Source organism: Bubalus kerabau, chromosome 8, assembly GCF_029407905.1.
Source record: "Bubalus kerabau isolate K-KA32 ecotype Philippines breed swamp buffalo chromosome 8, PCC_UOA_SB_1v2, whole genome shotgun sequence".
In the NCBI taxonomy this organism is placed as follows: Eukaryota; Metazoa; Chordata; class Mammalia; order Artiodactyla; family Bovidae; genus Bubalus; species Bubalus kerabau.
Window position 1 is genome coordinate 122,777,433 of NC_073631.1, and position 24,998 is coordinate 122,802,430.

A 24,998-nucleotide genomic window follows, 5' to 3' on the forward strand; every position below is an offset into this window, starting at 1 on the left:
ATTTTAAAGTTTCCTGAAACAACACAACTTTTGGGCCATTAACGTGAAAAGTGGATTTAAACATGTGCAACAGGTTTGGCACAGAAAGCTAAAGTGAGCACCTGGTGTCCCGCCTCAGACACAGGCCTCCCTGGCGGGCACCCCTCCTGCCATCTCCCGAGTGCTGACCGGGTGGCCACGTGCCTCCTCCACCACCCACAGCTGCCGCACACACGTGCACACAGAACTGCCTGCTGCCCTCAGCTCAAAGGCGTCCAAGTTGTCCACCACCCATAGAAAAGGGCCAAACTCCTCGACAAGCAGTTTAAAACAACGGGAAACACCATAGAATAACAGACATTAAGACAGACTTCGATGGGAAGTGGTCATGGGGCTCAGAGCCTGTCATCTGTGTAACGGGAGCAGCACAGCAGCACGGACGTTTCTCCAGGACCTGGCTCCCACAGCAGTCCCCTTTCCAGGACTTTCGGTGGATCCTTCTCATCAGCATGTATCTTCAGGTCGTTTCCAAGCCATAAACACAAAGGCCCCTCCCCGGGGACCAGCTTCCGTGAGCTGCCTGCCCAGTGCCTTCCACACTCCCACAACACCTCAGTGCGCCCTGCAGGTCCGAGGACCCTGCACTTTCAGACGCACACACTCCACCTTCCCTGGCGGGAACGTCTGAGCGTCGGCCCTACCACCACTCCCCACACGCCCCTGGGACACTTCCATGCACACACCTGGTATTTCTGAAAGTTACTGCAGGAAAGACAGGACCCGCCCAACAGCCACACCATCAGCAGACTGTCAACCCAGAGCGGCTGGCACAGCACCAGATGTGAAGAGGGAAGCCGGGTGCTCGGGAGAGCAGGGCCCTTCAGCCTCAAGACCACAGAGTTCATCCAAAGTTGCTGAAACCAACCAAGATACCCAGGAAACCCTGACCAAGGGACAGCACCAAAAAGAGAGGGTCTTCACACTGAAAGGGTTGGTTCCTGAGCGCTCATGGAGACCAGACCACCTTGAATGGAAACAAGTAATTGGCACAAACACCAAATGCCAAGGCTCCAGGGGTGGGTGATTCAATGAACATTTCCTGCAAGTCTGCCTTTCCAGAAAAGCCCCATATTAACCTATTTTTCTTTTATTTACTTTTCCTGAAATAAAACAGAACAATTCGGATTAATTCAGGGTTCTTCACTTACCTGAGGTTTTATTTTTATCCAAACATATTACCCACAGGTGACATTAACAGCAGACAAGACCATAAACAAAACTGCTAACCGGTGTTTCATTTCTAAAGTTAAAAATAATTGCATATTAAGAAATCCCAAATTGGTTTTTTAATAAAGATATCTCAATATTAGTATACTGTTGATTTGGCCTAAATCTCAGCTATACAATATAAAAACTGCAGAATTTAAAAACAAACAGTAAACAACTTGCAATCACCAGCACTGAGGATGGAAAGCATAAACAGAAGCCTAATTAACTAAGCGCTGACGGCCCCGGGCCTCAGGACCTGACTATATAATCAGCGTGGATTATCCACCACCTTTCAGTGTCTGTGCCCAGAGCCTCTGCCTGGCCCTCCGGGGCAGCCCCTCCAGAGCTCACCGGGACATGAGGGCAGGACGGCACGCAGACAGCAGGGCCTGCCCGTGCCGCACGTGCGCGCGCGCTCCAACCTGGGGGCGAGTGACACCCACCCGCTCCTCCTAGCTGCCTCTCCACCGGCCTGTCCATCTGTGATCTTGACTTTCAGAGAACTGGCTTGTGTGCCCATAACAAAACCTTCCGAGATCTTATAGCTAAATCACTCTCCGCCTTGCTTGGGCAAGCTAAGCATTAAGATACAAGAAGCATCTCACTAAAGCGTTTCGCTTCCTCCTCTGCTCCTCCTCGTCCTCCAGACCCCAGACTCTCCGGTCACAGACGTTGTCCAGGTCTTACCTGGCCCCTCCCCTGCTCTCCTGGGGAGACCCACAGGTCTCAGGACATCTGGTCTCTCTGCCGTCTCACCAGCCGTCCCCAGTGGTCCTTTGCAAACGGATGTGCACTTCAAACAAAACACTACACAACTCCCGCTTCAGACTCATAACCACACTTTCAACAGGCTGTTACAACAATCCAGTCAACGCTGCAGCCAGCCTTTCTGTTGAACTAACAAGCTGATCCTAGACTCCATACAGAAATACAAAGGCCCAGACCACCAGGAACTCTGAAGGAAGAGCCAGAGGGCACACACACCAGGGCATCCGCAGAACTGCAGGGAGCTTGGGCTGTGGCCTGGCCAAGGATGGACAGACACAGTTCGGAAGCAGACCACACACCAAGGCAGTGGTGAGACCACGGAAGCCACGTAAAATATCCCTTTCTCATTAAAAAAAATCCAGTTCAAAATTTGAAAAACATAAACCAATGTGCATGCTCGGGAGGGGCAAGTCTTCCCCGCACCCTGTCTCCAGACCCCCAGTACCCACCCCAGCCAAAGAAACTGCTGTCCACTTTCTGTTTGCCTCCAGGGATGTGCGAGGCGGCTCTGAGCAAACACACAGCTGTGTCCCCGTTCTCAGAGCTGGCAGCACCCCACAGCTCATCTGCACTCCCTCTGTCTAACTTAGTGGTCTTTCCATGAAAGTGTGCCCCTCCCCATGGCCACGCGGCAGCATTTCACGGCATGAACACACCCCAGGGCTGGGCACTGATTCCACACAGACAAGAGTGTCAGCTTGTTCCCACACCCTGAGCCTCGACAGAAGACCACTCTAAAGTAAACTTCAGAGGACTCTTGTGTAGGGAAAGAAAACCCTGTTACCAAATAATAATGCAGTTAGCAACCTCATAAGTGACAATGGTAGCCAAAAGCTGAACAGAATTAGACTTAAGGGAAAACACTCTCACGTCAGTGGTTTATATCAAAATGCACACAAATCAACAAACACCTCCTTGCTTCCTTCTGTAAGATGTTGGAGGATGAGGATCTCATATTCCATATGTTCAAGTAATATTTTAAGTGCTTACTGTGTGCCAAGCATTTAAATATTGCAACAAAAACTTTCAGGTATATGGTAAAACTATAATTTAAGGTGGGGACTGCTTACACTAGTGTCTTTCGAAAAGGAAGCACACGTCGACAACACAGTTATACTCTATGACACAAGTGGTGGAGGGCAGCAGGCCTCGGTCAGTCTACAGGGTGGCCACTCCCGCTCTTGGAACTAAAACTGCTTTGTCCTTTTGTTGATGAAAATAAATAAACGTATTTATTTCATGTACTAAATGAGAAACCTCTAGTCACCTTACCTTAGCAGCCCTCACAGCCTTAACTTTCAGCAGCATATCAACAAAAGCCACCCTCACTTTCTCCGAATTGTCATGGAGACAGTATTTTAATGCTGGCAAAAGCTGTTCTAATAACGGGTGGCTTAATTTATTATCCAAAATTATCGGCAGACACTACGAGAAACAAGAAAGACAAACAATTCAAAATTGGAACATAAGGGAAAGTTCAGGTAATAAAAATTCAGTTCTATCTTTACTAAAATCATCAGTAAAATAAATATACCCACAGAAAATAATACTTCTGCCAACACAATTTCATAGAAAAGCAGTCACTAAATGCATTAATCTGGTTTCAGTGCTTGATAGTCAATGCATCCATTGCTTCATTCAACCAAGACTGAAGCAGTTATGAAATAATCTTCAGAGCTTTCCGAGCTAAACGTTAAAGGGTTTTACTGGCATTGAAAGAAACAGGAGGCTCTGGTGGGGAGGTCCCAAAGCCAGAGTTCGAGTCCTTCCAGTCCTCCTCACAGCCCACTGCGCCCCTGTATGTCCTGACTCGATGCTGCACGGAAACGGGGGGCACAGCGCCCCCCACGTCTCAGACCCGTGCGCCCCCACGGCAGTCCCCGCACCTAGGCGGGCATCGGACGGAGCGGCCCAGGCTCAGACCAGACACGCGAGTCTGGAGAGCTGATGCGCTGTACCTCGCTCTCTTTCCAGTTATTAGGAAAAAGATACGTATTTTTAAGAGACCTTATTTTTCTTTTTTTTTTTTGGCTGTTCACACAGCGTGTGGGATCTTACTTCCCGGACCCGGGATGAAACCCGCACCCCCTGCAGTGAAAGCACAAAGTCTTAAGCACAGGACCTACCAAAGTGAAAGTGAAGTCACTCAGTCGTGTCCAGCTCTGTGCGACCCCATGGACTGTAGCCTGCCAGGCTCCTCTGTCCATGGGATTTTCCAGGCAAGAGTACTGGAGTGGGGTGCTATTTCCTTCTCCAGGAGAACCTACCAAGGACATCGCTAAAAGACTATGTATTTTAAACATCACCCTGAAATGATTACAGATGAGCTGATAAATGTCCTGGATTTGCTTCAAAGTAACTGTGTGTGAGAGATGAGAGAAGCAGCTACAATGCAACAAGCGTGGATGTGTCCTGGGAACTGCTGAAATGGGCGATGGACAAGGGATGTTCCTGTGGGTTCTTGTGCAAAGTGCGTACAGTATACAAAAAAGTTCATTCTGATATATAGTAACAGTAAAAAATTTTAAATACACGCAGCTCCTGTTCTAAAACACTATGCCCCCTCCGCTAACATACATGACAAACTAGTATTTCAAGTAGACTTCTTCTATTTTGGGTAACACTTTTATTCTATTTTCTTCACAAGTGACTTTGGATATTCAACAAAAATGTGAATAATGCTATACTTATGGAGTAGGGCTGGGGTGATTTTTAAATTTGTCTTTCTCTATGCTGCTGCTAAGTTGCTTCAGTCGTGTTCGACTCTGTGCGACCCCACAGATGGCAGCCCACTAGGCTCCTCTGTCCCTGGGATTCTCCAGGCAAGAACACTGGAGTGGGTGGCCATTTCCTTCTCCGATGCATGAAAGTAAAAAGTGAAAATGAAGTCCCTCAGTCGTGCCCGACTCTTAGCGACTCCATGGACTGCAGCCTACCAGGCTCCTCCGCCCATGGGATTTTCCAGGCAAGCGTACTGGAGTGGGGTGCCATTGCCTTCTCCTTCTTTCTCTATAATTTAGAACTATTCTACAATAAACAGGTATTCCTTATACAATTTAAAAGCTTACCTTAAAGACTGAACAGCGCACATCAGCGGAGCTGAAATCAAATGCTAGCTCCTCGGTTACCTTTTTGAGGAGGTCAATAAGAATGGTTGGAGGCATCATCTCCCAGTATTTGGAGGTTATTTTACAAACACCAAGGATCCCTGCAGAACGGACCATCGGGTAAGGATCTTCTAAAAGGCTCTATAAGTACGAAAGGGGAAAAGGCTGAATTATCTTAACTTAGTTCACTTTTTTCCACGTTGGCTTTACTCGTGGGCACAACGGCAGTCACAGCCCAGTAGCCATTTCAAGTCCACAAACACGCAGACCCGGGGACCTAGAGTCACGCGTCGTTCCCGCACAGTCACACACGCAGACCCGGGGACCTCCAGTCACGCGTCATTCCCGCACAGTCACACACGCAGACCCGGGGACCTAGAGTCACGCATCGTTCCCACACAGTCACACACGCAGACCCAGGGACCTCCAGTCACGCGTCATTCCCGCACAGTCACACACGCAGACCCAGGGACCTGCAGTCACGTGTCGTTCCCGCACAGTCACACACGCAGACCTGGGGACCTAGAGTCACGTGTCATTCCTGCACAGTCACACACACAGACCCGGGGACCTCCAGTCATGTGTCGTTCTCACACAGTCACACACGCAGACCCGGGGACCTCCAGTCACGTGTCGTTCCCGCACAGTCACACACGCAGACCCGGGGACCTCCAGTCACGTGTCGTTCCTGCACAGTCATACACGCAGACCCGGGGACCTCGAGTCACGCGTCATTCCCGCACAGTCACACACGCAGACCCGGGGACCTCCGGTCACGTGTCGTTCCCGCACAGTCACACACGCAGACCCGGGGACCTCCGGTCACGTGTCGTTCCCGCACAGTCACACACGCAGACCCAGGGACCTCCAGTCACGTGTCGTTCCTGCACAGTCACACACGCAGACCCGGGGACCTCCAGTCACATGTGCTTCCTGCAGTCGAGTGTTTACAGGAAACCATCTAGACAGGAGTACATCAATGCTATATATTGTCACCCTGCTTATTTAACTTATATGCAGAGTACATCATGAGAAACGCTGGGCTGGATGAAGTACAAGCTGGAATCAAGATTGCCAGAAGAAATATCAATAAATTCAGATATATAAATGACACAACCATTATGGCAGAAAGTGAAAAGGAACAAAACAGCCTCTTGATGAAGGTGAAAGTGAAACAGGAGAGTGAAAAAGCTGGCTCAAAACTCAACATTCAAAAACTAAGATCATGGTATCCGGTCCCATCACTTCACATCGAATAGATGGGGAAACAATGGAAACAGTGACAGACTTTATTTTATTGGGCTCCAAAATCATGGCAGATGGTGACTGCAGCCATGAAATTAAAAGATGCTTGCTCCTTGAAAGAAAAGCTATGACAAACCTAGACAGCATATTAAAAAGCAGAGACATTACCAACAAGGTTCCATCTAGTCAAAGCTATAGTTTTTCAAGTAGTCATGTATGGATATGAGAGTTGGACCATAAAAAAAGCTGAGTGCCAAAGAATTGATGCTTTTGAACTGTGGTGTTGGAGAAGACTCTTGAGAGTCCCTTGGACTGCAAGGAGATCCAACCAGTCCATCCTAAAGGAAATCAGTCCTGAATATTCATTGGAAGGACTGATGCTGAAGCTGAAGCTCCAATACTATGGCCACCTGATGCAAAGAACTGATTCACTGGAAAAGACCCTGATGCTGGGAAAGATTGAAGGCAGGAGGAGAAGGGGACAACAGAGGATGAGGTGGTTGGACGGCATCACCAACTTGATGGACATGAGTTTGAGCAAGCGCCAGGATTTGGTGATGGACTGGGAAGCCTGGCGTGCTGCAGTCCATGGGGTGGCAAATAGTCGGACACAACCGAGCGACTGAACTGAACTGATCTAGACACACGTGGTGCCTTGCCTGCCGACCCTGCCTATGACTGCTGACTGCAGGGTCTCCAACACCACACTGCCACACAGAGGGACACATAGGGACTTTGGTTATTCCTGTGAAACAGAGTATTAGCCACGCCCATGAACTTCCAAAACGCCATAACACACTAAGCCCAGGATACAGTGAACCCGCTGTGATCAACTGTCCAAGCAGTGGGCCAAGGGGCGGCCAACAACATAGGTGGGGACAGGAGGTTACACACCCCTGATCCACATACATGGATCCCCCTGAGCACCTAACAGAGGAGACGTGACCCTAACCTACTGCATATTTAACCAACTTACAGGAAATTTAAAGGGCAGAGGAACATATGAATGACAAGTAGGACAGGTTCTATGGGAAATGAGAAAATCGCTGTGCTTCCTCAACAACAGAAGCCAGCATAAAAGAAGAAAAACAACGAGAGAGGGAGACGGTATGCCTGCTGGAGCAGCAGCTGGTTGCCCAAGAGATGAACACACTGGCCAGTCACAACGTAGGTCTCGCCCGGACACAGATTCAATCAAAACTGGAAAAAAAGAATCACTGAAATGTCACTGAAGAACATTGACTGAATATTTGATCAAATCAAGGAATCAAAATTCATCTTACTTGAGTTGTGCCAATGGTAGGATTATGTTTAAAAAAGAGAGACCCATCTTTTAAGGACACCTACTGAAGTAAAGGGGCTTCCCTAGTAGCTCAGATGGTAAAGAATGTGCCTGCAGTGTAGGAGGCCTGGGTTCAATCCCTGAGTTAGGAAGATCCCCTGGAGAAGGGAATGGCTACCCACTCCAGTATTCTTGCCTGGAGAGTCCCATGGACAGAGGAGACTAGTGGGCTACAGTCTGTGGGGTCGAGAGAGCTAATCTTAGGTAGGCAGATAAGGAATCCAGGGCCCTCAAGGAGGAAGGGGTCCAGGGCCCTCGAGGAGGAGAAAGGGGTCTGGGGCTCTCAAGGAGGAGAAAAGGACAAACTTTTGTCTTTGTGCTTTGTCTCTGTCACATAAGACTGCTACTGCTAAGTCACTTCAGTCGTGTCTGACTCTGTGAGACCCCATAGATGGCAGCCCACCAGACTCCCTCGTCCCTGGGATTCTCCAGGCGAGAACACTGGAGTGGGTTGCCATTTCCTTCTCCAATGCATGAAAGTGAAAAGTGAAAGTGAAGTTGCTCAGTCGAGTCCGACTTAGCAACCCCATGGACTGCAGCCTACCAGGCTCCTCTGTCCATGGGATTTGCCAGGCAAGAGTACTGGAGTGGGTTGCCATCACCTTCTCCTAAGAGAAGACTAAAACTAACACCTCACTTTCTTTAGGACCAGAGCTAATGATCACACAATAAAACAATTCATCTTAAGTTCTGTACTAAGGATTCAGTCAGTTCAGTCGTTCAGTTGTGTCTGACTCTTTGTGACCCCATGGACTGCAGCATACCAGGCTTCCCTGTCCTTCACTGTCTCCCAGAGCTTGCTCAAATTCATGTCATCGAGTCGGTGATGCCACCCAACCATTATCTCATCCTCTGTCGTCCCCTTCTCCTCCTGCCTTCAATCTTTCCCAGCATCAGTCAGTTCTTCACATCAGGTGGCCAAAGTATTGGAGTTTCAGCTTCAGCATCAGTCCTTCCAGTGAATATTCAGGATTGATCTCCTTTAGGACGGACTGGTTGGATCTCCTTGCAGTTCAAGAGACTCTCAAGAGTCTTCTCTAACACCACAGTTCAAAAGCATCAATTCTTCGGAGCTCAGCTTTCTTATAGCCCAACTCTCACATCCATACATGACCACTGGAAAAAACATAGTTCTGACTAGACAGACTTTTGTTGGCAAAGTAATGTCTCTGCATACGCTGTCTAGGTTGGTCATAGCCTTTCTTCCAAGGAGCAAATGTCTTTTACTTTCATGCCTGGAGTAACCATCTTCAGTGATTTTGGAGCCCAAGAAAATAAAGTCTGCCACTGTTTCCCCATCTATTTGCCATCAAGTGATGGGACCTTATACACTAAGGATTATATAACAACAATGTATCTTGCTTGAGGACATGCTTCTCCTTTTTAACAAAAACCTTCTGAATCTTGTTATCTTAAGACTTGTGGGAGTGGATCTGGTAAGAGCTTTCTATTGTCAATTCTAATCTTGTTAATTTAAGATGTAGTTATGGGAGTGGGTCTGGTTAGAGTATATGAGGCCTCTCTTAGACCAGCACAGGGTCGGGGGCACTCTGTCCCCTTCTGAGGTTTGTGTCGGAAGCATTTTCTGCCCTTTTTCACTCTCAGTTCTGCTACAAAAACACTCTCGAATGATCAAGCCTGCTCCTTGTTCGCAAAGTTAAATCTCTGGGGATCACGAATCGACATCATTCACCAGAAGCTACCACAGTCGCCAACAGTTGGACGTAACTGAGCAACAAACACATTCACTGAAGTAAGTCAGAGTTGAAATACTTTGTGGCTCAGATCTGCTTACAAACAGGGAGGAGCAGCCAAGTGGGCGGGCCAGCACTGCCTGGACTGTCTGAGGGCGCAGGGATCCCCCGCACACGGCCCTCTACTGCTATGTGTGGAACTTTCCAATCCAGAGTTTAAAAGCAAAAATAGTCCTCACTCCATAATTAGACCAGAAGAAGGCTGAACTCAGATGAGTAAGCACTTCCTTCCTGCTCTCCTCCCGGGTGACGAGAGCAGGCGGTGCTGCAAACACCGGGGGGCTCCGCTCCCCCAGAGCAGGGCTGTGAGCGGGCAGCACTGTGCCCACAGAGCTCAGACCAGCCGAGCGGGGCCAGGCCTTGGCAGACACGGCGGGGGAGGGCTGGGGCAGGGACTGGCTGCGTGGGAGTGCACAAACCGCTGGGAAGAGCTGAGACAGATGCTGAGGGGCCAGGCACACCCGAGAGCAGGCAGAAGCCCTGCAAGCTGCACAGGCAGGGAGAGCGGAGCACACGCACAGGACACCTCCGTGCCTGCCCCGGGGGCCGGCCCGCCTGCTGCCCACGCCCAGGCTGTGGGGAGTCCACCGGCGCCCAGACCACCCACTGACGCAAAGCCACGACCAACGCAGCAGGCAGGGAAGACGCCCACGGAGGACAGCGCCACACCGCCAGCGAAACCCCGAGCCGGCCGCCGCCTCCAGACAACCCTCTCTGCACAACAGAGATGGAAAGTGAAGACGACAGGTCACTTGAGAAAAACAAAAAGCAAGGAAGAGAGACAAAATAAAAAACAGAAAGGAACAGAAGGAACTCAAGTTTTATAGCTTTTGTTTTGTATGTATTACTTACAACATTATTCTGCAACGTTAATTCCAGATGATCACTTATGGCACACAGCGCACATCAGGGGCTCACCAACCACCAGGACAAGGGCACTGCATGCGGTTTCCACACAGAGACCCCCTGCCCTTCAGGGGCCACAGACATGCACAGGGCCTCCTCTGTCATCTTCATCAAGCCCTCCCTCACCTCCTGGATCCCCCCAGCCCCCTACTCAGGCCCTGACCCAGAGGGTCATGAGCTCGCCACCGACCCACAGGCCAGAGAGGCCCATGCCTGTCTCTGTGTGGCCCACAGGACATGAGAATGGTTTTTGGCTTCCAAGTAGTTGGAAAAAATGAATAATATTCTGAAACATGTAAATATCACATGGAATTCACAGATCCATATCTGTAGGTCAGTTTCACGGGAATAAACCACTGGGCTGCCTTCCTGCCTAGTGGCGGGGGAGTGGCTGGACCACGTGGCCACAGCCTAAAACCACTATTGTCTCGCCCTCCACAGAAACAACTCCTGCTTTTAACCAGCTCTGTTACTAACTTAACCATAACACTGCACTGCTCCCTAAAAGGAGTTAGAAACAAATGGACATTGGAAAGAAGAAAAGAAAAAGATTATTAAGAAAATTTCCTTTGTCTACCATGCAACCAACACACTGAATTTCACGTTATAGTGGAAGAAAAAAAAAAATCAAAAGATAAAGAAAATCATCCTTAAAATTTCAGAAGCCCCTCAATGCTAGAAAACATACAAAATATTTTGGCAGTCCTGGAATAAAATGATTTTGAATACAAAATTTCTACCTGGCTGAACTATAAACTGTCACAGAAAAATAAAGGACATTTTAGGGTTCGGTCAGAGGCACCTGCCTCCCCAAGGACATCCACAGCAAAGCAAGGCCCATGGCAACTCAGCTCTCACAGCTGCTGTAGACAACCACCTCCCCAGATGCGCTCACTACACTCCCAAAAGGGATCCGAGGCCGTCACAGCATACTCTGCTCACACAAAAGCCTCTCCCTATCCATTTTCATCCCAAACAAGATTCCGTTATTGGCAGTTTTAATTTTCAAAGGTCTTTAGAATATCTGTTTTGACAGTGACATCTCATTTCTATAAGACTGTTGACCAAGTTTTGCTACTTGAAAAAAATAAACCCATCTCCACTAAGAAAACACCGGAGGACTTCCCTGGTAGCTCAGCTGGTAAAGAATGTGCCTGCAATGCAGGAGACCCCAATTTGATTCCTGGGTCAGGAAGATCCACTGAAGAAGGGACACGCTACCCACTCCAGCATTTGTGGGCTTCCATGAAGCCAGAGCTGCCTCTGAGTGTTTGAGTGTTTCTTGCAGGGCACAGGCCTGCAGTGGGCTGCCGAGGAGCCGGCGTCTCTGCTGCAGCACACCTGCACGGTACAGCGTGTGGCACAAGTCCACAGGCAGGAGGGCGCCACTGGCCCCGCCAGAGCCAGGGCGCGTGCGGCCCACAGGCTGGAGGACGATGGCGTCAGAGAAGCCCTTGCGCTGCCACAAAGTCCAGGCCCGCAGCAGGCTCCCCACCCTGGGGATCAGGCAACGGGATGGACAGCCCCCAGGGAATCTGACTTTGACAGCCCGTGGCATTTGATTACAGAACTTCCGCAGGACTGGGGAACAGATTCTTGGAGGGCACAAACAAAACCCTGTGCACACAAGGACCCAGAGAAAGGAGCGGTGACCCCACAAGAGACGGAGCCAGACTTGCCTGTGAGTGTTCAGGAGTCTCCAACGGAGGCGTGGGTCGACAATGGCCTGCCATAGGGTCAGTTCAGTTCAGTCCCTTAGTCGTGTCTGACTCGTGACTCTTTGTGACCCCATAGACTGCAGCACTCCAGGCTTCCCTGTCCATCACCAACTCCCAGAGCTTGCATAAACTCATGTGCATTCAGCTAGTAATGCCATCCATCTCATCCTCTGTCGTCCCCTTTTCCTCCCACCTTCGATCTTTCCCAGGATCAGGGTCTTTTTCAACGAGTCAGTTCTGCCCATCAGGTGGCCATAGTCTTAGAGCTTCAGCTCCAGCAACAGTCCTTCCAACAAATATCCAGGACTGGTTTTCTTTAGGACTGGCTGGTTTGATCTCCTTGCAGTTCAAGGGACTCTCAAGAGTCTTTTCCAACACCACAGGGGAACTGAACACAACAGTCCTGGAAGCCCCAGGACATACTGGTGTAAGTACTCTTGAAGGAGGTCACCATTAAAATGGCTGTCTGGGGAGGCCTTACAAATAGCTGTGAAAAGAAGAGAAGTGAAAAGCAAAGGAGAACAGGAAAGATATAAGCATCTGAATGCAGAGTTCCAAAGAATAGCAAGAAGAGATAAGAAAGCCTTCCTCAGCAATCAATGCAAAGAAATAGAGGAAAACAACAGAATGGGAAAGACTAGAGATCTCTTCAAGAAAATTAGAGATACCAAGGGAACATTTCATGCAACGATGGGCTCGATCAAGGACAGAAATGGTATGGACCTAACAGAAGCAGAAGATATTAAGAAGAGGTGGCAAGAATACACAGAAGAACTGTACAAAAAAGATCTTCACGACCAAGATAATCATGATGGTGTGGTCACTGACCTAGAGCCAGACATCCTGGATGTGAAGTCCAGTGGGCCTTAGAAAGCATCACTACGAACAAAGCTAGTGGAGGTGATGGAATTCCAGTTGAGCTCTTTCAAATCCTGAAAGATGATGCTGTGAAAGTGCTGCACTCAGTATGCCAGCAAATTTGGAAAACTCAGCAGTGGCCACAGGACTGGAAAAGGTCAGTTTTCAATCCAATCCCAAAGAAAGGCAATGCCAAAGAATGCTCCAACTACCACACAATTGTACTCATCTCACACGCTAGTAAAGTCATGCTCAAAATTCTCCAAGCCAGGCTTCAGCAATACGTGAACTGTGAACTTCCAGATGTTCAAGCTGGTTTTAGAAAAAGCAGAGGAACCAGAGATCAAATTGTCAACATCCATTGGATGATGGGAAAAGCAAGAGAGTTCCAGAAAAACATCTATTTCTGCTTTATTGACTATGCCAAAGCCTTTGACTGTGTGGATCACAATAAACTGTGGAAAATTCTGAAAGAGATGGGAATACCAGACGACCTGACCTGCCTCTTGAGAAACCTGTATGCAGGTCAGAAAGCAACAGTTAGAACTGGACATGGAACAACAGCCTGGTTCCAAATAGGAAAAGGAGTACGTCAAGGCTGTATATTGTCACCCTGCTTATTTAACTTATATGCAGAGTACATCATGATAAACACTGGGCTGGAAGAAGCACAAGCTGGAATCAAGATTGCCGGGAGAAATATCAATAACCTCAGATATGCAGATGATACCACCCTTGTGGCAGAAAGTGAAGAGGAACTAAAAAGCCTCTTGATGAAAGTGAAAGAGGAGAGTGAAAAAGTTGGCTTAAAGCACAACATTCAGAAAACGAAGATCATGGCACCTGGTCCCATGATTTCATGGGAAATAGATGGGAAACAGTGGAAACAGTGTCAGACTTCATTTCTTGGGGCTCCAAAATCACTGCAGATGGTGATTGCAGCCATGAAATTAAAAGACGCTTACACCTTGGAAGGAAAGTTATGACCAACCTAGATAGCATATTCAAAAGCAGAGACATTACTTTGCCAACAAAGGTCCGTCTAGTCAAGGCTATGGTTTTTCCAGTAGTCACATATGGATGTGAGAGTTGGACTGTGAAGAAAGCTGAGCGCTGAAGAATTGATGCTTTTGAACTGTGGTGCTGGAGAAGACTCTTGAGAGTCCCTTGGACTGCAAGGAGATCCAACCAGTCCATCCTGAAGGAGATCAGTCCTGGGTGCTCTTTGGAAGGAATGCTGTTAAAGCTGAAACTCCAGTACTTTGGCCACCTCATGCGAAGAGCTGAGTCATTAGAAAAGACTCTGATGCTGGGAGGGATTGGGGGCAGGAGGAGAAGGGGATGACAGAGGATGAGATGGCTGGATGGCATCAGTGACTCGATGGACATGAGTCTGAGTGCACTCCGAGAGTTGGTGATGGACAGGGGGGCCTGGCGTGCTGCGATTCATGGGGTTGCAAAGAGTTGGACACGACTGAGCGACTGAACTGAACTGAACTAACTGAAGCATTACCCCTACCATATTTTGGCATCAGGACAAACTACAGGGAGGGAACACAGCCCCACCCATCAACTTACTGAGCATGGCCCTCCCATCAGAGTAAGACCCAATTGCCCACGGCCAGTTCCTCCCATCAGGAAGCTTTCACAAGCCTCTTACTCTTATCCATTAAAGGGCAGACAGAACGAAAAACACAATCACAGAAAACTAACCAAACTGATCACATGGATCACAGCCTTGTCTAACTCAATGAAACTATGAGCCATGCCAGCTAGGGCCACCCGAGATGGACAGCTTATGGTAGAGAGTTCTGACAAAACGTGGTCCACTGGAGAAGAGAATGGCAAACCACTTCAGCATTCTTGCCTTGAGAACCCCATGAACAGTATGAAAAGGCAAAAAGAGAGAACACTGAAAGATGAACTCCCCAGGTCGGTAGGTACCCAATATGCTACTGAAGATCAGTGGAGAAATAACTCCAGAAAGAATGAAGGGATGGAGCCAAAGCAAAACCAACACCCAGTTGTGGATGTGACTGGTGATGGAAGTAAAGTTTGATGCTGTAAAGAGCAATATTACATAGGAACCTAGAATGTTAGGTCCATGAATCAAGGTAAATTGGAAGTGGTCCAACAAGAGATGACAAGAGTGAACATCAACATTCTAGGAATCAGCGAACTAAAATGGACTGGACTGGGTGAATTTAACTCGGATGAGCATTACATCTACTACTGTGGGTAGGAATCCCTTAGAAGAAATGGAGTAGCCATCATGGTCGACAAAAGAGTCCGAAATGCAGTACTTGGGTGCAGACTCAAAATCGACAGAATGATCTCTGTTCATTTCCAAGGCAAACTATTCAATATCACAGTAATCCAAGTCTATCCCAACCACTAATGCTGAAGAAGCTGAAGTTGAATGGTTCTATGAAGACCTACAAGACCTTTTAGAACTAACACCCAAAAAAGATGTCCTTTTCATCGCAGGTGACTGGAATGCAAAAGTAGGAAGTCAAGAGATACCTGGAATAACAGGCAAGTTTGGTGTTGGAGTACAAAATGAAGCAGGGCAAAGGCTAACAGAGTTTTGCCAAGAGAATGCACTAGTCATAGCAAACACCCTCTTCCAACAACATAAAAGATGACTCTACACATGGACATCACCAGATGGTCAATACCAAAATCACATTGATTATATTCTTTGCAGCAGAAGATGGAGAACTCTATACAGACAGCAAAAACAAGACCTGGAGCTGACTGTGGCTCAGATCATGAACTCCTTATTGCCAAATTCAGACTTAAATTGAAGAAAGTAGGGAAAAAACCACTAGACCATTCAGGTATGACCTAAATCAAATCCCTTATGATTTTACAGTGCAAGTGACAAATAGAGTCAAGGGATTCGATCTGATAGAGTGTCTGAAGAACTATGGACAGAGGTTCGTGACATTGTACAAAGGCTGTGATCAAAACCATCCCCAAGAAAAAGAAATGCAAAAAGGCAAAATGGTTGTCTGAGGAGGCCTTATAAATAGCTGAGAAAAGAAGAGAAGGTAAAGGCAAAGGAGCAGAGGAAACATATATCTGTCTGAATGTAGAGTTCCAGAGTATAGCAAGGAGAGATAAGAAAGTCTTCCTAAGTGAACAATGCAAAGAAATAGAGGAAAACAATAGAATGGGAATGAATAGAGATCTCTTCAAGAAAATTAGAGATACGAAGGGAACATTTAATGCAAAGATGAGCACAATAAAGGACAGAAATGGTATGGACCTAACAGAAGCAGAAGATATTAAGAAGATGTTGCAAGAATACACAGAAGAACTCTATAAAAAAAGATCTTCACGACCCAGATAATCACAATGCTATGATCACTCACCTAGAACCAGACATCCTGGAGTGCAAAGTCAAGGGGGCCTTAGGAAGCATCACTACCAACAAAGCATGTGGAGGTGATAGAATTCCAGTTGAGCTATTTCAAATCCTAAAAGATGATGCTGTGAAAGTGCTGCACTCAGTATGCCAGCAAATTTGAAAAACTCAGCAGTGGTCACAGGACTGGAAAATGATATTTTCATTCCAATCACAAAGAAAGGCACTGCCAAAGAATGCTCAAACTGCCGTACAACTGCACTCCTGTCACATGCTGTAAAGTTAATGCTCAAAATTCTCCAAGCCAGGCTTCAACAGTACATGAACTGAGAACTTCCAGATAGATGTTCAGGCTGGATTTAGAAAAGGCAAACGAACAAGAGACCAAATTGCCAACATATGCTGGATCATAGAAAAGCAAGTGAATTCCAGAAAAACATCTTCTTCTGCCTTATTGACGACACTAAAGCCTTTGACTCTGTGGATCAGAACAAACTGTTGAAAATTCTTCAAGGAATGGGAATACCAGACCACCTTACCTGCCTGCTGAGAAATCTGTATGCAGGCAAAGAAGCAACAGTTAGAACCAGACATGGAATAACAGACTGGTTCCAAAGTGGGAAAGGAGTACTTCAAGGCTGTATATTTTCTCCCTGTTTATTTAATTTACATGCAGAGTACGTCATGTGAAATGCCAGGCTGGTTGAAGCACAAGCTGGAATCTAGATTGCTGGGAGAAATATCAATAACCTCAGTTATGCAGATGATACTACCCTATGGCAGAAAGTGAAGAACTAAAGAGTCTCTTGATCAAAGTGAAAGAAGAGAGTGAAAAAGCTGGCTTAAAACTCAACATTCAAGAAATTATGATCATGGCGTTCAATACCATCACTTAATGGCAAATGGATGGGGAAACAAGGGAAATAGTGACAGACTTTATTTTCTTGGGCTCCAAAATCACTGCTGATGGTGACTGCAGCCATGAAAGTTAAAAAAAAAAAGGTGCTTCCTCCTTGGAAGAAAAGCTATGATCAACCTAGACAGCATATTAAAAAACAGAGACATTACTTTGCTGATAAAGGTCCACGTAGTCAAAGCTATGGTTTTTCTAGTAGTCATGTACGGATGTGAGAGTTGGACCATAAAGAAAGCTGAGCACTGAAGAGCTGATGCTTTGGAACTGTGATGCTGAAGAAGACTCTTGAGCATCCCTTGGACTGCAAGGAGATCCAACCAGTCCATCCTAAAGGAAATCAGTCCTGAACATTCATTGGAAAGACTGATGCTGAAGCTGAAGCTCCAATACTTTGGCCACCTCATAGGAAGAACTGACTCAATGGAAAAGAACCCGATGCCGGGAAAGATTGAAGGCAGGAGAAGGGACGACAGAGGATGAGATGGTTGATGGCATCACTGAGTCAATGGTGTTGACCACTGACATCAGCCATCCACCCTGAGCAACCTCTGGGACATGTTGACAGACAGGGTAGCCTGGTGTGCTGCAGTCCATGGGGTCGTAAAATTTGGACACAACTGAGTAACTGAACTGAACTGAAAAAAAAACGTAAAATCAGTGTTCTCTACAATCTAGGTTTTTTTTTTAACTTAAAAGAGTTATTTAGAATTTAATACTTATAGTTCTGAAAAAAAATTTAATTGACTTGAAATTCCTTTAGTGTTTTTCCTTCCTTAAATTCAAACAAAATAGGAAGTATTAATTTTTATTTTTTAAATAGTTAATAAAGCAAATACAAAACTCACAATGATTAAGCTGAATACAGACTGTCTGTGATACAGGGGCACCATGTTAAGGTCTGGGAGTTGATGATGGACAGGAAAACCCGGCGTGCTGCAGTCCACGGGGTCAGAAAGAGTCAGATACTGCTGAGCAACTGAACTGAACTGATGTTAGAGCGGACTCTGTGGGATGGTTACATCACTTCACAGATTGTACTGTCGTTTTGGACAGTTATAACCACTGCCACCTTAGTGCTAGGGGCTGAACGAAATGCTTTATATACAGTTTTTCATTGGAAACTTATCACAATCTGAGAAAATATTTTCTTCAGTTTTAAAGAAGAAACAGGAGTTGAAAGAGGTTAATTTGAGAAAAATCAGACATTAACTGGGAACTGGGATTCAAATTGCCTGACTCCACACTCTAAACCACCATGCAACCTGCCTCCCCATCCGTGGGCTGGGATGGTACCTTCCTCATCACCGGTCAGGCCCATCGCCAGGGCCAAGCGCCTGTGGCAGATCCCACGTAAGGGGGGTCGTGCTAGACCTCCAGCACACCCTCCACCTCTGCATTCAAGTGCAGAGTCTTCAGCGCTTCAGGCAAAAACACAAGTGCCTCACAGACTGGACACCTGAACTAAAAAGAGTGTACGTTTTTCATGGTCTTATGGCTAAAACCTTCCAAAATCTAGTTGTGGTTTGCCCAGAAACATTTGTCCACAAGATTAACCACGATCCCCAAAGGGGCTTTTAAATGAACGCGCGTGTGGCTGAGGCACACGCGGTGAGGCGCTGGCGCCGGCTCCCTTCAGGGCTGCGGGTCTGCACGTGCGGGTGGCGTCCGGGGCTGAGATGGGAAGGCACAGGTGAGTAGATGTGAAGACGTTAAGCAGGAGATACTAATTATACTCCTATTTCAACTTTTTGCATGTCTGATATTTGTTTATAGTGGGCCAGAAAACACACAAACCAAAGGAAGTGTTTTAGGACAGCCGCGGGTAACCGTCACTGCCATGGCCTCTGTGCTGCCCCTCCCTAAGATGCTGCTCCACTAACCAGGACAGTGAGTGGTGCCTCTCAGCACTGAGGAGCCCCTGCAAACGGCGGCGGCTGAAGAGAGATCAGCAGAGGCTCGCACTGTCCTACCAGGTGAAAGATTGGAGACTATCACTTGGGAATAAATGTCACATCCTGATGTCCTAACGACTCACTAGGAAAATCAGTCATTGGGAAAAAACCACCGCAACAGGCATTACTGGCCTTAAAAGCTAACTAGGTGCATGTGTGTTCACAACACTGCCCCACTTTACACAGGGGCTACCACCACGCCCGCCACACAGATAAAGACAGAAAAGTCAGTGCCCACCTTGCTCCAAGGTACACAGCTATCAGACAGAGGGACCAACCCCGGGCTGTGTCCTGAGCGCTCTGACACAGCCTCTCTGCTGGGGGACACATGAGAACTTCAAACTGCACACAATAAATGACGAGCGGTTCCAAAAGAGACCGAGAGGAAGAGGAAACAGACCCTGCGAGTCCTCGCTGCCACAGAAGGCGCTGGGAGAGGCCGGCTTTCTGGAAGAACGTCAGGATCTGGAAAGACTGCCCTCTGGAGGCCGCACGGGGCAGCCCCAGGGACATCCAGGCCCAGACTGCTGCAGGCTGGGAGCCCGGCCACATGAATACATACGTAGAGTTCTTCAAACTGTTTCTGAATCTCGCTGTCCATCTCAATGGCGTTAAACCCTGGATGCCGAATAGGAAACGCTTCAACGAACAGCAGTGCAGCATTGGACCTGACTTCCGAGTTTCTGGCCTGGAAAGGTGAGAGGAGTTTCAGAATCCAAAGAGCTGACAGGCAAAGGCGTCAGCGCAGAGTCCCTCAAGCGATGCTTCTAGTGTCTCCACACAGGCATGTTCCTATTTACATGTTACAGACAACTGTAGCGTTTAAACTAACCAAGCTTGTGAGGCCTTCCTCAAGTGAAGCCAAGCTCCCGGCTCCATGTCGACAGAGACGTTTAACTAACGTTAAACTAACCAAGCTTGTGAGGCCTTCCTCAAGTGAAGCCAAGCTCCCGGCTCCATGTCGACAGAGACGTTTAACTAACGTTAAACTAACCAAGCTTGTGAGGCCTTCCTCAAGTGAAGCCAAGCTCCCGGCTCCATGTCGACAGAGACGTTTAACTAACGTTAAACTAACCAAGCTTGTGAGGCCTTCCTCAAGTGAAGCCAAGCTCCCGGCTCCATGTCGACAGAGACGTTTAACTAACGTTAAACTAACCAAGCTTGTGAGGCCTTCCTCAAGTGAAGCCAAGCTCCCGGCTCCATGTCGACAGAGACGTTTAACTAACGTTAAACTAACCAAGCTTGTGAGACCTTCCTTAAATGAAGCCAAGCTCCCGGCTCCATGTCGACAGAGACGTTTCCCTACCTCCAAGTCCACTGTGTCATGAAGAATCAGTCATGTCCTGCCCCCAGACCAGAGTCACCTGCGTTAAAATGACCCGCGTGCTCGTCTGACCCCTCCTCACGTGCTGTCACCGCGTCCCCAGTCACCGGCAGGAGGCCCTAAGGGCCAGGAAGGCTCAGCCCAACTCTGCACACACCACCCCTGCCGAGCATGACGACCCTCCTTCCAGCTGTGCATCCAGCACTAACTCCATTCAGGTTCCCAGCTTAAGAAATGCTTTTAGTAAAAGCATAAAGTATTCATTCAGAATCTCACGCATGCCCAGCCTCAAGTCTTACTTTTAGTGCCTGAATCAGAAGATGCTAAACCCCACAGCATACTCAGCATCCTAAACATGGACAGTTAAGAGGCATACCTTTAATCCTCTCCAAAGGATGGGCTTGTATAGCTTGTAAAGCATCTCTTCCACTCCCTGCCGAACTTCCTTTTGATGGTGAAAATAACTCAGCACCTAAGAGCCAAGAAAAGAAGAAAAGAACAGTAATATTGGTGTTTTCAAAAGAGCACTTAAGACCCCACTTTGAGCAAACAGGGAGCACAGGCTGCCCCTGCGTCACAAGTCTTGGATGCACAGTTCTTTCTATCAGGAACCATGACAAGAAGCCACGCTGCCAGCTCGGAACATGGCGATCTCACAAAGGCACCGACGGCGGAAGAAAGACCTACAGCCTTGTAGCCCCAAAACCTCATAAAAAGACACAGCCCTGACCTTCAGCGTCAAATGGAAAAGGAGCCAGCCTGACTGTTCCTACAGCCCATTCTGCCCCACGTGCACCGGCTACAACTGTCTTGTTCCGAGAACCTCTTTCGGGCATTCAGAATGGCGCGAAGAGTCAGCCCTTCACATCCACGGGCTCTGCATCTGCAGATTCCACCAAGCGTGGATAGAAAATATTTGAGGGGAAAAAATTCCAGAAAGTTTCAAAGCAAAGCTTGAAACTGTCGCTTGCTGGCAACTGTTGATGTAGTAATCACATCGGATTCACAGCCTATCACAAGCACTCACACTGCACTGGGTATAAGAGACCCAGCGATGACGAAAAGTGTTCAGGAAGGCACTGGAGCATCCATGGATTTGCTGCCCGATCGCCCACAGACCTCGAGGGGCGACTGTATCTCAAAGGGGTGTCACTGCCCAGTGATCCTTCCCAGGAGAAACCTGGATGTCAGGTCCCTCCCCAAAGTCACAGACAATCAGAAAACATACTGCTTTAACCAGCCAGGACCTTCCTGCGACTCTTCAGATTCTTGTCCCCAACAACAATCAGTGTTGCCTTTTGTCCTTAATTCACAACTCTTGCAGCCAAAGTTATATTAGTGAAAAATAGAAATTTTTTATAAATTAGGCTATAAAACAATAGACTTTAAGTGAATGTCAACCAACTTTGCCCTAAAAGAACTACAAATCGCCAACTCAATAGACATGAGTTTGAGCAAACTCCGGGAGATAGTTAAGGACTGAGAAGCCTAGAGAGCTGGAGTCCATGGAGCTGCAGAGTGAGACGTGACTCAGTGACTGAGCAACAGCAACAAAAGCACTGCAATCTGGGATTTTCTTCTTCTGGCTGTAAACTTTTCATTTAGGAGATTTCAGTCTGTCATTTGCTTTCTGAGAGCGATGTTAATTTGGTATTACTGGTACTTGCTTCACAGAGAGCTTTTAAACAACTATATGAGGTACAATTCATAAACCATAAGTCACTCTTATAAAGTGTGTAATTCAGTGGGGTTTAGTACACAGAGTGGTGCAACCATTACTACTATCTAATTTTAGAAGATCTTCATCTACAATAAGGGGATTTCTTACTTTCAAGTGACTTCTAAGGTATTTTCTGAAGCTTCTTTCAACATATCGATAAAATGACTTATCAGGTAAATTTGGTATTTATCAAAAAAAGGATTCAAGCAAGAAGCTATGATATGTTATAAGCAGTAAGAACAATGACTTGGAGTCCAAGAATACATTTCACTTGAGAAGTGAAATCTAATATTCTGCCTTTCATTTTGGCTGTGCATTTTGCCATAAATCTAACAAACAATGACACCTGTACTCATCTTCATTTCTTACTACCACAACAGAAAATCAGGTATGAAAAAGTCTTCAGTTATTTGGTAGCAGCAGTAAAGTAACCACATCACAAATATGTACAGTCTAATAAAATACCACTCCTTACAATTAAGCAGAATCTGAACATTAAATCATACATGTGAAGTAAATGATCCAAACTATCTACCACTTAGGAAGTGCCAGGGACCGTGTGTGCTGGGTGGGGTGGGTGGTGGGGAAGGCACATGGATATATTTTCATCTCTGGGTCTTTATCTTTGGATAATACAAACTAAATCATCAATAATAAGAAATGTTTTTTAATAGAGTTCACGCCTACAAATAATGACTCCACTACACAAGCAGTAGCAGGCACCTCCTCTTTATTCCTCTGGCTTCCTGACACAGTTGCCCAAACCAGCAGAGAGCACAGGGGCCTCGCCCGGGGTAGACACGGCCCCACACAGCCGACCAGAGCCTCCAAGTCCTCCTGCAGGAGCCCTGCTTATCAGACTCCGTCAGAACAACAGCCACACCAACAGCAGAGACTTGGTCAGTCAGATCATGTACAACATGAGGATCAAACCATACCCGAATTCTGAGGCTACGTTTTAAAAACAAAATTGTATCAAGAGAAACTATCAAAACATTTATTCAATACGGTTTGCAGACCACAAAGTGGAAATGTAATATATGAAAGTAAACAATAAAAGTAATCCCAAACAGTCTCTTCTTTGAAAGCAGCAGTAGTGGCGGTGAGCGAGTGATGGCTCTAGACATTGTTATGTCCAAGAACGTAGTTAAAGGCTGTCTGAATACAGTTCCTATGTCTTAACAACAGATGTTTGCTTTCCTAATCAAAACTTTGGCATCAAGGTAGGTCTCCCAGAATTCCAAATGTCAAGATTCTGAAAAATTCCTTTAACTGATGCCTGTGGAAGCTTAACAGAATTTCACAAAAACAACTCTCTAAAAACAAAAAATATGAGAGACAATTTTCAAAAGTGCTGCAAGAGCGTGGCTCACCTTGCGCACCCTGGGGTGCACTGGAGACCTCCGAGGAAGGTGGACGCCGTGGTGCATCAAGTCCTGGATGCAGTCGTTCTCGATGGCCTGGAACAGCCGGCGGGGGAGCACGGGTGAGTGTGCCCCCCAGAGAGCAGGGCAGGCGCGGGTGGAGCCTCAGCGCGAGGGCAGTCTGACCGGCTCACCTTCCCGCTCACGAGGGGAAAGGCCTGGGTCCCGTCATCAGGGCTTCTCCACTTTGTCTACACTTCTTAGAACGCACATACCAGAGAGAACTTTTCTTTTCTTTTATCTTATTTGAAGAAATACCACATTTGTACCAAATTGCATGGCACTCGAGCCTGGATCAAGCCAGACAGGGCCCAGAGACAAAGGTGGGCCTGGGAGCACCCCTCCTGACTCATCTGATAATCTCAGAAAACTGGATCTGTTCCAAGAGCTTACCTCACCCCCCACCCAAGAACTCACACCGTACCTCTAAGGTGGGGGCCAGGATTCCAAACTGACAGAAACAGATGTTTCAGAGGCACCCCAGTGAGAGGCGGAGCAGGCAGTTCCCAGGACTCCACGGCAGTAGGGAAGGACTGAGGGAGACTCGTTATTAACATTTACCTCGTCTCCACTAAGTGAGAATGCTCCCTGAAGCTACCCCTCGGTCTCAGCGTGACTCCCGTGGGAACCAGGCTGCCCGACCTGTATCACACAGGAGGTTCACGGCACCACCAGCCAAGCATCTGGGCCACAGAAGTTGACCCTTGAGAGCTAACCACCAGAACACGGGCATTCTACAACTGACCAGGTTTGCTAACATGTCAATGGCAGAGATTTTTTTCAAAGAGAAGAAGGCTTTAAATGATGTAACAAGCAAATGCCATTGGAAGACTTGTTGGATCCTGGCTTCAAAATGAAGACATTATTCAAACAAAGCAGAGATGTTTAAATATTAGTATGGGGCTTCCCTGGTGGCTCAGATGGTAAAGAATCTGCCCACAATGCAGGAGACCTGGCTTCGATCCCTGGGTCAGGAAGATCCCCTGGAGAAGGAAATGGCAACCCACTCCAGCACTTTTGCCTGGAGGATCCCATGGACGGGGGAGCCTGGTGGGCCATTGGCCCATAAGGGTCACACAGCAAGCATGGTGATGGCACTGTGCAACCAGACCTTTTAGAGATGCTGCACCCTGAAGTGCACAAGGGCAAGCTGTCACATCTGGAGTTCACTTTAAAAACTTGAAGGGACACAGGGAAGGGAGTGAAACTGAGAAGCACACATTTCTGACACTAATTTGGTGCAGACCTAAACAATTACATTTAAATCACAAACTCCTATTTTTAAATCACTGCTAGAGAAAAGGGGAACAAATACTCCTTCCTGTGAACAGTTTCATGGAGTATAG

The 24,998-nt window shown here is 47.3% G+C and overlaps 1 protein-coding gene across 6 annotated transcripts in view; it reads right to left on the reverse strand.

Annotated features, from left to right (window-relative positions):
• Nucleotides 1-24,998, reverse strand: part of NCAPG2 (non-SMC condensin II complex subunit G2) — a 74,637-nt gene that overhangs the window by 33,433 nt on the left and 16,206 nt on the right. For 5 of the 6 annotated variants that reach the window (XM_055591396.1, XM_055591391.1, XM_055591392.1 and 2 more), the window contains 5 exons: nucleotides 23,602-23,688; nucleotides 20,885-20,980; nucleotides 19,747-19,872; nucleotides 5,085-5,264; nucleotides 3,289-3,441 (listed from right to left, as the gene is read on the reverse strand). In XM_055591396.1, the coding sequence (XP_055447371.1) occupies nucleotides 3,289-3,441; nucleotides 5,085-5,264; nucleotides 19,747-19,872; nucleotides 20,885-20,980; nucleotides 23,602-23,688 (642 nt within the window). The remainder of the gene's footprint in view (nucleotides 1-3,288; nucleotides 3,442-5,084; nucleotides 5,265-19,746; nucleotides 19,873-20,884; nucleotides 20,981-23,601; nucleotides 23,689-24,998) is intronic. The other variant, XM_055591395.1, reaches the window with a different exon arrangement.